At 33.6% G+C, this 12,637-nt stretch overlaps 2 protein-coding genes across 2 annotated transcripts; both read left to right on the top strand.

The window, feature by feature from the left end:
- The first annotated feature begins 696 nt into the window (after positions 1-696).
- On the top strand, positions 697-6,334 carry LOC114192107 (5-methylthioadenosine/S-adenosylhomocysteine deaminase-like). The gene is made up of 9 exons (XM_028081697.1): positions 697-984; positions 1,068-1,399; positions 2,969-3,118; positions 3,385-3,528; positions 4,087-4,243; positions 4,768-4,940; positions 5,080-5,135; positions 5,294-5,396; positions 6,015-6,334. The coding sequence occupies exons 1-9, from the start codon at positions 774-776 to the stop codon at positions 6,102-6,104; spliced, it is 1,416 nt and encodes a 471-aa protein (XP_027937498.1). The 5' UTR covers positions 697-773; the 3' UTR covers positions 6,105-6,334.
- Positions 6,335-7,603: 1,269 nt separating this feature from the next.
- Positions 7,604-10,390, top strand: LOC114192307 (photosynthetic NDH subunit of lumenal location 5, chloroplastic). Its single transcript, XM_028081996.1, has 5 exons — positions 7,604-7,750; positions 7,856-8,266; positions 8,361-8,415; positions 8,643-8,728; positions 10,006-10,390. The coding sequence occupies exons 1-5, from the start codon at positions 7,709-7,711 to the stop codon at positions 10,156-10,158; spliced, it is 747 nt and encodes a 248-aa protein (XP_027937797.1). The 5' UTR covers positions 7,604-7,708; the 3' UTR covers positions 10,159-10,390.
- Positions 10,391-12,637: the final 2,247 nt, after the last annotated feature.

Here is a 12,637-nt window from a genome sequence, read left to right as displayed (position 1 = left end):
ATCAACCTCGTATACTTTTCTGGATCTTCATTATGACTTGTGTGCAAGTTTAGCTCCACCCTTTTCTTTCAGTTAGTCAACAATACCACCAAATGCTGTTGTCATCTTCCAACCAGCTTTTAACTAATTCTGGCATAAAATCTGTTATTAATTATAATTTGGGATACAATTTTGAACCCTTTGTCGTCCTAATTCATTTGCATTTTTCTTCTTTCATTGAAAAATGAATCACTTGAGAAGAATATATATACATGGGTGAAGGAAAATGATTTAGGGTTTAGGGTGAATTGAATTGATATTAGTTGGAGTGAGTGATGTAAGAGAAAGAGAAGAGGAAATGAATAAAATATAGCAGTATATATAGTTGCATACAGCTGTGATGATGAAAAAGGCAACTCTGTACTGTTTAATGATTAAGTTTGATGATGAAATATTTAGTAGAAAATGAGAAAAGAGATTGGCGTATGTGTGTGTATGCAGTATGATATATGAAGATGAGAAAGATTGGAGGATTTGATGATTAAGTTAGTATGTAGAAACAAAAATTGTTTGTGTGTGAGTGTGAGAGAGGACATAACATAACATAATAAAAAGTTATTCCAACTCTCTCACTAATACCATAATATATATATATATATATATATATATATATTTAGTCCTTAAATTATTACGTAACTTTCAAGATACTGATTCAAGAAGAAAAAGAATAAAATAAGTATCGGTATAGTTTTGTAGAGTAAAGTGACGAAGAGAGGAGAAAAGGGGTGGTGGAGATGGAGAAAGAGAGAGAGAGGGAGGTGTTGACTGTGCTGCACGGTGGTATGATCATAACCATGGACGAGGAGCAGCGAGTGTTTAGGGATGGGGGAATCGTGGTCGAAGGAGATAGAATCAAAGCTATTGGACAATCTGCAGAAATTCTTGCTGAATTTTCTGATGTGGCCCACCACATCCTCGATCTCACCGGCCATATCTTACTCCCTGGTTCTCGCTCTTTCTTTTTCCTTTTTCGGTTTGATATTGCTATGAAATGAAAATGTAAACAATCTAAAGCAGTGGAGGGACAGGATTTATTAACACCCACGTCCATAGTTCCCAACAACTGGCTAGAGGCATAGCTGATGATGTGGACTTGATGACCTGGTTGCATCACCGCATCTGGCCCTACGAATCCAACATGACCCAGAACGATTCTTACCTCTCTACTTTGCTTTGCGGGATTGAACTCATTCACTCCGGCGTAACCTGTTTTGCGGAAGCTGGGGGTCAACATGTGTCTCAAATGGCTAGAGCAGTCAGCTTACTGGGTCTGCGGGCTTGTTTAACCCAGTCCACTATGGACTCTGGCCACGGTTTGCCTCCATCCTGGGCCACTCGAACCACGGATCATTGCATTCAGGTCTCTCTCTATTCAAACTCCCAAGTAATATTCATTCATTATTCACACTTACCGTCTTTAAAACCATCCACACTTACCATCTCTAAAACCAGATTGCAGTAAGATAGTTTTGTGAAGCTGACAAACCAAAGAAGTATCTTTATCTTCAAAACCTGGAGGTTTAGTCGTGTAAACCTCTTCATCAAGAAACTCATCAACAAAGACATTGTTAACATGTAACTGAAACAAAGACCACTTGTAAGCAACAACAAAAAGTAGAATAATGCAAAAGGAGACGGTTTGTATAACTAGATAAAGTCTCATTAAAGTTGAAACCATACTGTAAATTGAAACCCTTGGCAACTAATCCCATTTGGGTTTCCCATAACACAGAACACCCGTTTACAACCACTAGTATGAAAATTAGGGGGAAGAGGAACTAAAGACCGGGTATTCTTCCATTGAAGAGCAAGAAGTTCATCTTGCATAGCACCAAACCACTTTGTATCCTGTAAGGCAATTTTGACAATCTTTGGTTCCACATTGGCAACAAGGAGAGATGGAATAACCCTGGGTTGAACAATACCAGATTTAGAATGAGTATTGAGAGGACAACGTGGTACAATGTGTTTGGTGGCACGGTTCAGAATTAGAAGTTAGGATCTATGGAAAATACAAGATAAAAAAGGATAGGTTTGGCAGAAGCTAAGAAAGAGTATCAACTAGCTCTGAATAGCATATTGAAACTGACAAGTAATATCATTACCGAAAATTATAAAAATGGGTGAATTGCGTACTAAGGCCCCAATATATGGACAGATGAGTACTGCATAATGGATGGTTGTTCAATGTTAGATCTAAAGAGGGAGTTTTAGTACGGAGAAAAAACACCAATGAAACCTGAGTCCAACCACATAAGGGATTGACACTACTCTCAACCCAAAACCTTAAGGTAATGAGTTCATGGGTCTTTATTCTTATATAGTGCTCTACTTTCTCAAATTTAATCAATGTAGGACTTAGACTCACACTTGGATTCCTAACAATCTCCCCCTCAGTGGATGAGTCCCTTCAACCACATTGGTACACTCCCCCTCCAGCGGAAGCATTCCCAATCACGAGTACTTTTCTATCCTGTACCACCCACTTTTGATACTAGGACCATACTGCACTCGTTTGAGCCGATTTTAACCATAGGCTCTGATACCACTTGTTAGGTTTTTATAAGGAGGGGTATCACTGGGGAGATATAACACATCAATGAGACATGAACCCAACTACATAAGACATTGACACCACTCTCAAGCCAAAACCTTAAAGCAATGGGTTTATGAGTCTTTATTATTATATAGTGCTCTACTTTCTTGTGGGACTTAGACCCACACTTGGACTCCTAACATTTAATAGTACTAGTAATAAACTACAACTGTCACTACAATAAATACAGATAGCTAACGAGCTGTTCAGAAACTATTAACCAAATAGAAACAAACTAGATATTACAAAAAAGGAGAAAAGTATATCTCTAAGTCTTTACTAATCCATTTCATTTCACAAATGACTCTACTCTTACTTTCTTCTGATATGCAGTCTCAAAAGGACAATTATGACAAGTACCACAACACAGCCCATGGCCGCATCAGAATCTGGTTTGGAATTCGACAAATCATGAACTCTACTCCTCGCTTGCTTATCGAAACAAGAGATGCTGCAACACAACTCAAAACTGGAATACACATGGTACCCACTCCTTTTCTTTTCTACAAACCTTTTACGGAAAAACAAGAACAATATAACCACTTCATTCTCTAACTTTTAGATCGAGTTGGGTGGGGCTGTTTTCATCAACAACATTAATTTGATTATTCAAAATGGCCTATACAATAATGGGAGGAGTTCTAAATCATTACCATTTATTTTTTTATTCATACTAGCAAGTGGTGTATTAAACTAGCCAGCGCAATACTTATCCACCAATGTCCTCACCTGACATGCAAAACTGTTAGCATGTTGCAGAGATACCGTATGAGAACCAACTAGTCAGGGATGTTCACAAAGTAGATCACGGAACTGTTACATACTTGGACAAGATAGATTTCCTTCAAAGCAATCTGCTAGCAGCTCACTCAGTTTGGCTTGATAATAACGAGGTAAATTTTTGCCCCTTTAAACATGATTATACCTCTTTCAACAAAACCTAATTCTGTTCTTAAATTTCTATTATTTTCTAACTTGTGGTGAGTTCAATTTTGGGTGATGCTGATATGCAAGCAAACACCCATGACTGTTTATTTCTTGATATGCACCACGACTAACTAAATACTTTCTTATTTCAAATTCTATCTCACAACTTCATTTGGCTTGCTTCAGATCCACATGTTTTGGGTTTCTCAGGATATCTTCCTGCCTGGTAGTTGAGAGACTGATTCCCACAATATAATTGAGACTCTTGTTATTTTTTCCCCATATCCAGTGGATTTTGGATCGAAACCAAATCCCTCTTTGTACTTAGGCAGACAGATTCCATCATTTACCTCTTTCCCGTTATAAGGATTTTATTCCGAGTTATTTTTTAGTTGGAAAGACAGAAGAGACAGAAAGCATAAACATAACCTTTCCTCTGCCACATTTAAAAGTTTGTTGGAATAGTAACCAATCCTCGAGTTAGTGTGATAAACAGTAATTATTCCTGCATAATATTTTTTCAGATATCTCTTCTTTCAAGATCAGGGGTCAAAGTGTCCCACTGTCCTGCTGCTGCAATGCGAATGCTTGGATTTGCACCTGTAAGGGAGATGCTTGATACTGGCGTTTGTGTCTCTCTGGGAACTGATGGGGCCCCATCAAACAATCGCATGAGCATCGGTTCATCTCAACTCTAAACTTTTGAATTCATTTTTACTTGCTTTATAATTGCACTAGATTCAACAATTTCGCATTAGTATTTAAGCAGTTTCTTCCTACACCTCATCATTTTGGATTTTACTTTTCGGAACGCATTAAATCATCCGGCAGACACTCACTACTGTACTCCTATTCTGAAAAAATATTTCCGGAATTGATTTAGTGCGGAAAATAAAATTTGGAATGATGAGTACAGGGAGGAATGCATGAAGAAACTGCCTAGTATTTACTATTTAGCTGACCCAAGTATGCAAATTTAATTTGTTATGTGAAGAATTTTTATTTACTTGTGTGAAGAACTTTTATTTTCAATATAGTATTAAATAGACCACAGAAGCAACCTACTCTCTCAAGGCAGGACAGGTTCATCTAAGATAATGAACACCAAACCCTCACCTGAACGTGAAATAGTGGGAGTCTCTAGCCGCATGGAAAATGTACACTTTTAGTGGATTGAAATTTTCATTTCTAAATTGTATTTGCAGTTGATGAGATGTACCTAGCTTCTCTAATTAATAAAGGACGGGAAGTTTATGCTAATGGAACTACAGATCCAACAGCATTGCCAGCTGAAACTATTCTTAAAATGGTTACAGTTAATGGTGCAAAGTCGGTATTGTGGGATGACGAACTAGGTTCTCTTGAGGTTGGGAAAAAGGTTCGTATTGGTTCACATCATTCGTAAAGTGTAATTATTATGATTTTTTTCTCTCCCTTCTAACTTTTTTCTTTATGTTGAAATATTCCCCTGTTAATCGGAACCGAAGCTGACAGTGTTTGTGATTGTGATTTAATAGGCGGACATTGTTGTAGTCAATCCTTCCTCTTGGACTATGGTTCCTGTTCATGACTGGTACGAACCCATTACATAATTGCTACTTCTGTTAATTATACAGACATTTTATGAGCTTATGAAATAATGTATTGGCTGGCTGCATTCAGCTCGCTTTACTATCACACCTTTCAAAGACCTTTTCAAGTTAGTACATTTACTGTCTACACAATGTGCAGCATTTCCAGCATAGTGTATAGCATGCGATCAGAAAATGTGGTATCTGTCATGTGCAATGGCTTATGGATAATGAAGAACAAGAAGATTATAAACGTGGACGAGGTATTATATTGGATAGTTTTTCTTATGTGGAATGTGAATCAATTCTATATTAGATTGAGAATCCATTCAATAATATTAATTGGCTTAATGAACTAACACTTAAATTGAATAAGGAATGAAGAAGGAATAAGAAGAAAGAAAATAGAAAGAATGAAAAAAGAAGATAAATAGAGTAGAATAAATGTTGTTTCACTGGTTAAAATGACAAATTAAAACTCCATTTATCTGGGTGAGTGAAAAATAGATAAATATACAAAAATCATCTTAATTAATCAAAATCCAAATTTAATTTATTATAAATCTATTAATTTTTAACATATAATTGCTCTTGATTTTTTTTTATGCTTTAAAGAATTGTTTTATTCTTTTTAAAGAAACTATAACATAAGAAAGGCTTCCGCTATCTCCTACTTTGCATGCCTTGAGATGAGTATTTCTTACTCCTCCTTTTCCTTTACTTTCTTCTTGAACTTGACACACGTAATTTCGCTTGATAAACTTACTAAAAAGATCATATAGAGAGCTCATATCAATTATGTTTCAATTGGCCAAGTGTTTCTTCTTTTTTCATTACTCGTCGGTCGCTGGAGAAGTTTAATTTGTATTCCATGATGACAGGAAGAAGTTATTTTGAAGGCAAAAGAAGCTTCTGTTGAACTTCTGAAGAGGGCAGGCATAACATTACGAAGCAGAATGAACATGATTTGAATATGTGGTAGTGAGTATATACACATTGTCTATGATAAGCGCTTGATGCAACACAGGAAATAATGTAGACATTACAGTATCTATGAACTTAGTTGTATGGATGATGATCTTACAGAGTGAGCGTTAGAGCTCTCAAAATATGTTGGAACTCGCAAGCCAATCCGGCTCATCACGGGTTTGGGCCGGGTTGGATTGAAATTTTTTTACAAATTTCAATACGGGTTGATTTTTATCCGGCTCATTTAGAACCCGGCTCATCCGGTTGAACCCGTGGTGAGTCGGGTTGGTGCTGATAAAAGGGTTACATAAGTCTTTTTATTTTTTTATTAAGTTGACTTTACATTTGGGTCATGTTAAGGTGTTTTTTTATTCAATACATAAATAATTTGTATTTTTTTATTTTGGTTTGTATTTGAATTGTATAAAAGTTTATTTAGACTTTAATTATAATTACAATTTAGTTTTGACTAAAAAAAATAAAAAAATAATTTTTTTTTAATTAAGTGAATCCGTGAGCCAACTTATTTAACCCGTCAATCCGTGGTGGATTGGGCCGGATTCGAATTTTTTTGGCTCGCTAAAAAGTGAGTCAGGTTGGGTTGGTTCACTAAATCATCAATTCATTGTGGATTGAGTCGGATCAGACCGGATTATCCGTTTTGACAATTCTAATAAGCATGCATTACTATGTAATTTGGTAAAGAGAGAGATTGTATCTTTGAAAATTATTTAGTTTTTCAATTATCTTTTACCTACTAGTTGTCAAAATCTCAACATACAATTACAATAAGAATACAAAAATTCCATACATGTATTTATCAATTAAACAGGTTATTAATTATTATTTTTAAATGAATTTCAACGACTATAACCGAAAGGAACAAAAATAGTCTATATAAAACTAAAATGACAAATATTGAATTAACAGGACTAGAATAAAAGTTTTTAAAACTAAGCCATAATACAATAAATAGTATTTCGATTTTAATACAATGAATAAAATTATAACTTTTGTAAGTTTTAAGATCATTAATTTTGTTTGAACTTCAATGGTTGATATAATTGATATTTAATGTTAAAAGGAATTCAAGAAACTTTTTACTCTTCATTAATTTTCTATTTCAATAAACACAATTATGTGTTCAATGAAGTGGTAACACTTCTAATAAAATTAAGGGATAAATAGTTTTGTTTTAAAATTATTTTTAAAAGTGATGCTTCGTATTTAAGCTAAATTTATACATATTTCGTTCATGTATTTTATAAAAGTACGTAAAGTATTTCTTATGTATCAAAGGAAGTTTCATACATTTGAATATATTTTACATGATTCTTTGTGTAATGTACAAAGATAAAATAGGTATATAATTTGATTTAAAATAAAAACACAAATGTTCGAAATAAATTAAAATTAAAACATATTTAATCTTAAAATGAATTAAAATTGTAAAGTTGTGGAAATAAGATTATGGTTTTTTAAGAGGATGGGATGAGTTGGATTGGAGGGATAGGATAGTAATTTGTGTGGTGACGGAGTAGAGTTTAAGATAGTAATATATCTGTTGTTAGATTGAGAGTGGCAGTGGCAGTTGCAGACTCAATCCATGGCAGCTGCATTTGCATCTTCGACTACCACATTCAGACCGGTAATCACTGCTATTCTCTGGTCCAAATCAACATTATTATTATTATTAGTAGTAGTATTAGTATTTATTATTTATGATATGATTCGCTTGTGTTTGCTTTGTCAGTCAAATCTTGCAGATATCAAAGGTTTGCATCTACCTAACCCTAATCCTAATATCCTCAAGCTCAGGACGCGGAGGTCTGGGTTTGGCGGTTGTCATGGAGTGACATTGAGTGTGAAAGAAAGGGGAGTTGATAGGGGTTTGAGGGTTCGGGCGAGTTCTTCTTCGGTGGAGGACGCAAGTGTTCAGGCCAAAGTGACTCAGAAAGTATTCTTCGACATCAGTATCGGAAATCCAGTTGGGAAGCTTGTCGGAAGGGTTGTGATTGGACTGTACGGCGACGATGTTCCCCAAACAGCCGAGAACTTCCGAGCCCTCTGCACCGGAGAGAAGGGCTTTGGGTATAAGGGCTCTACCTTCCATCGTGTTATCAAGGATTTCATGATTCAAGGGGGCGATTTTGACAAGGGAAATGTATCTATCTATCTATCTATCTCCCTATCTCTCTTTCTTTCTTCTCTTTCCCATTTTCCCATTCTAATTATTTTCTAACCATCATATATTTCAGGGAACCGGAGGCAAGAGTATATATGGTCGCACTTTCAAAGATGAGAATTTTATTTGTCAGTTCCTCACTCCCTTACTTCCCACTTTACATTTATTTCCCCTTCCTGCTTTCAATTTCTAAACACCTCGTAATTTCACCTGCCTTTCTTTTTCCAACTTTTTCTTATTCTTATTATTTAACAAATGCCCCTGCAACCTCTTCTCATTAGATTCCTCCATCTCCCCGCATATTATTGATATTGCAAATATATATTAATAATACTCATATCTACAATATCTCCAGTGTCTCATACTGGACCGGGTGTTGTTAGCATGGCAAATGCAGGTCCCAACACGAATGGGAGTCAGTTTTTCATATGCACTGTCAAGGTATATTCCTCTTCTTCTATATTTTCCAATTATCTATCTTCTTCTAATGAAACTCCAACCCACCACACCTAGACAGATAAGTTTGAGCCATAATGTTGTCTAACACTATGCTGTCTTTCAATAAACAGCTGTGCTACATTTCTAACACGAAGACTGTTTTTTAACTTTTAAGATTCCTGCCTTTACAAAACAAAAACGCTTGTTCTGCAACTCGTATCAACTTCTAACTTTATTGGCAACTTTTACGTATAATCTTTGCATATTATTCTGTGAAATTATGTTAAAAATCATTGGTTTCATATGTGAAAACCCCAAATGTAGAAAATAGCAATTTTAGATGTATTATAATCAAGGTTGTCAAGGTTACCATTCTACTTAGGATCAAGAGGGGATGCAAGATCATGAAATGTAGGATCGTAGTATCCTACCAAAATGTAAAGTTATACATTTATACTGATACCGAAATGGAAAAGAAATTATAAATGACAACACTAGAGAAGACTTAAAACTGAAATTTCATAACCTTAAATCCCTAGCATCCAAAACTAGTCGCAGTAATCACTTAGATATTAGATAAGGTTTGCTGAAAAATAATCCTGAGCTGCATCTTCATTAATCTCATCGCCACTTTCTCAAGCATTTGAACACCAAATTCATCAATAGGTGCAGCTGATACAGTAGAAGCACTACTAGCGTTCACGGTTGAAACAGAAAGAGGGTTGAGACTTGAGAGACTTAGAGATCTGATTGCTGGATAGACAGTACGCACATTCGCAGCAAGTCTGAATGCACAGCAACAAACAAATTCAGAAATCAGAAACTAGAGATTGAGAGAGATGGGAGGGAGTGACCAAGAGACAGAGAGAATTGGGTTGGCCGTGTAAGGTTCTTAGGTCTGATACTGAGAGAGAACAAACTGATTCAGGGATGAAAGTAAGGTTAAAATGCATTCAGGCAAATCGGCTTCGCATGATCAGAATGAAGTCTGATTCCGCAATCTTGCTCCAATCCTACTACAATGGTCCCACTGATGGATTTTAGTAATGATCCAGCTAGGGAGCAGATTTATAAGGTCTTGAAATGGAGCTAGTCATGGTTTAGCTAGTGATCCTGACAGCATTAATTATAAATTATACTTAAAAGAACTACGTGGTGTCAACAATCTAAAATTTATTAATACTTATGATGAAATGTTAGAAAACTCTTGATGTTTACTTATCTGAAATTGTTTCTGTTCCTTGGTTTTGATATAATCAATTGATTTGATGAATTGGCAGACACCATGGTTGGATCAGAGACATGTTGTATTTGGCCAAGTTTTGGAAGGTATGGACATTGTTAGGTTGATCGAATCCCAGGAGACAGATAGGGGTGACCGTCCTATAAAAAAGGTGACCATCAGCGACTGCGGTGAGCTTCCAATTGCTTGAGGTGATTCTTGTGTATTTTGTTGGTCACGGTCTTTTTCTTCTATTAACTTGTTGAGATTGAGAAAAAACTCCTGCTTTATGGAAATTTTTGTTCGACTATTCTTAAGAGAATCTCAGTAACCTTTTTTTTCATGCTGAACCTAAAACTTTTAGCAGTCACCTGTGTTCTGGTAGAATTACGGTCAAGTTCGAAAATTTAATACCTGTTTGAGTGGTGTCTCCTTAAGCCAAAGTGCAGATTTCATGGGGAAATGGATGTCAAATTAATATCGTTGCAAGTGACTTGTGCGAGACTTTTTTGTGACCGATTTTTGTGTTATCATCGAATTTGGATTTACTATCGGCCCTTGAAGAATGTCATATAATTCTACCCATGGATGGATATCCTTCTCTTGAGTTGTAACAATTTTATATTTTGGATTAATAATGAAATAAATATAAAATAATTAGCAGGAAAAAGATTTAGAGAGGATAAAAATAAAAGAATAAAGGGAAAAACCTGTGTTTTGAATCACAAGAGAAGGAATGAAATACTTTTTCCACCTGTGTGGATGAATAAGTTAAAAGGGGAAGGAAAATAAATTTCGTAAATGTTTTTCGTATCAAGTAAATTAATTTTGTACTGTTGTTTTTGAGCAAAATTATATTATTATTTTATAAAGTTTTTATATTATAAAAGAGTTATTTAATTTTTAAAAATATTTCAGTTACAATTTCTGCTGTGAGAAGAAATATAAGTCGGTGAATTTTAGATTCTAATTTTTTTTTCTCCTTTTAAATCACCCAAAACAAAAGTGAAGCCATTTTAAATGATTACCTTCTCTTGTTGAACCAAGTTGCTGCTGCTGCCGTTTCTTGTAGTCATTGTTGTTACTCTAACTTCTTCATTGCAGTTCTAACTGAACTTTCATTATTCACTAGATTCTCTGAGAGGAAAAAGAATAAGAACGTAAAGAATAAAACGTTGTGTTTCTAGTATTTTTCCTTTTTTATATTATAATAGATTTTTTGTTTGTTTTAATTTTCATATTCTTAATAATTTGTATATAAATTATTAGTCTAATTGTTATATTTTATTTTCTCTGCACTATTCAAAATTATATAAAATAAATATAAACATTAGTTTAAAATCAAGAATTATATGTTAATTTTTTATTTTTTATTTTGAAAAACATTAAATTGCATTTTAAATAAACTTAAAAACCAAATATTCGATTAAAAGAAAACGTTGATTTAATAAAAACAATAAAGATATCATGCGTACATGCATGCTTTGTAAAAAGTAAAAACAAAATTAGAAACATAATTTAAAATAAATATATTAAATAAATTAAAATTATGTTTCTAAGCACAATTTCAATAAAAGAAAAAGGAAAATGTTTGAAAGCAAAATTTTGCCAATGAAAAACAAATTAAATAAAACACGTGTTTGGAAGAATAATTTCTTTATTATTCATAAAAATTATAAAATTTGTCTATTTTAATAGTAAAAGAAATAAATTACAGCTCTCTGGAAAGAGAAAAAATGTGACAACAACATAAATTGATTGATAGCCACAGGTTAAGAAATTAGCAGTTAAATGATGTTTTGCAGATGTTTGTTGTGGTTGTCTTTAATATGCAAATATGCTATCACAATTAATGGAGCTACCCAACCTATGCTTCCCTATTCTATTCTAACCTACACATCCACTACCCCCATCATTTCCTTCTCTTCACCCCTTTTTTACGGAATTCAAAACTTTACCTAAAATCATTTTTAGATACGTTCATGTTTGTTTACATCATATCATATGAAACGATTCATTTAGGTTAAATATATTTTTATCTTTTAATTTTAAGTGAAAATTAAAATTAATTTTTTTTAGAAATTTTGAATCATTTTAGTATCTTATTTTTTAAAATGTGTAAATTTAATTATTTAAATTAATTTTTTTTAAATTTATTTGACATTTTAAACGTGTTTCTAAATTAATATTGAGGTTAACACGTGTCAAATCGTGTAAAAAAACTAAAATACTATAATAAAATGTATTTAAAATGTCAAATAAACTTAATAAAATTTGGTTAAAATGATTAAATCTATACATTTATAGAGTTAAATGACTAAATTGTTTCAAGATTTATAATAAGAATTATTTTCAATTTTCACTAAAAATTGAAAAACAAAAAATATATTTAACTCAAATTATCAATATTAACGTTGGATAAAAGTTGAGATCAGTGCGATTATTAGTTTTGGAACTCATGGTCTCGTATTCAACCTAACTATTGTAAAGGGTTCACAAAAACAAACTTACCCAATTCATGGCCTCACTCAAACCACTTAATTGGAATTAAGTAAGGTTGATTGGTTGGATTCTTATCAAGATTCATTGAAAGATAAAACAATCACCACTCTTGCTTCAAAATAATTTCTTTAAAATTAATAATTTTATAAATTTATTATTAGTTAGATGGTAATTAAGATTTGTTTATT

The sequence above is a fragment of the Vigna unguiculata genome, chromosome 7 (genome assembly GCF_004118075.2).
Source record: "Vigna unguiculata cultivar IT97K-499-35 chromosome 7, ASM411807v1, whole genome shotgun sequence".
NCBI classification, from domain to species: Eukaryota; Viridiplantae; Streptophyta; class Magnoliopsida; order Fabales; family Fabaceae; genus Vigna; species Vigna unguiculata.
Note: the sequence above shows the minus strand (reverse complement) of the source record. Positions and strands in the feature narration are given on the sequence as shown.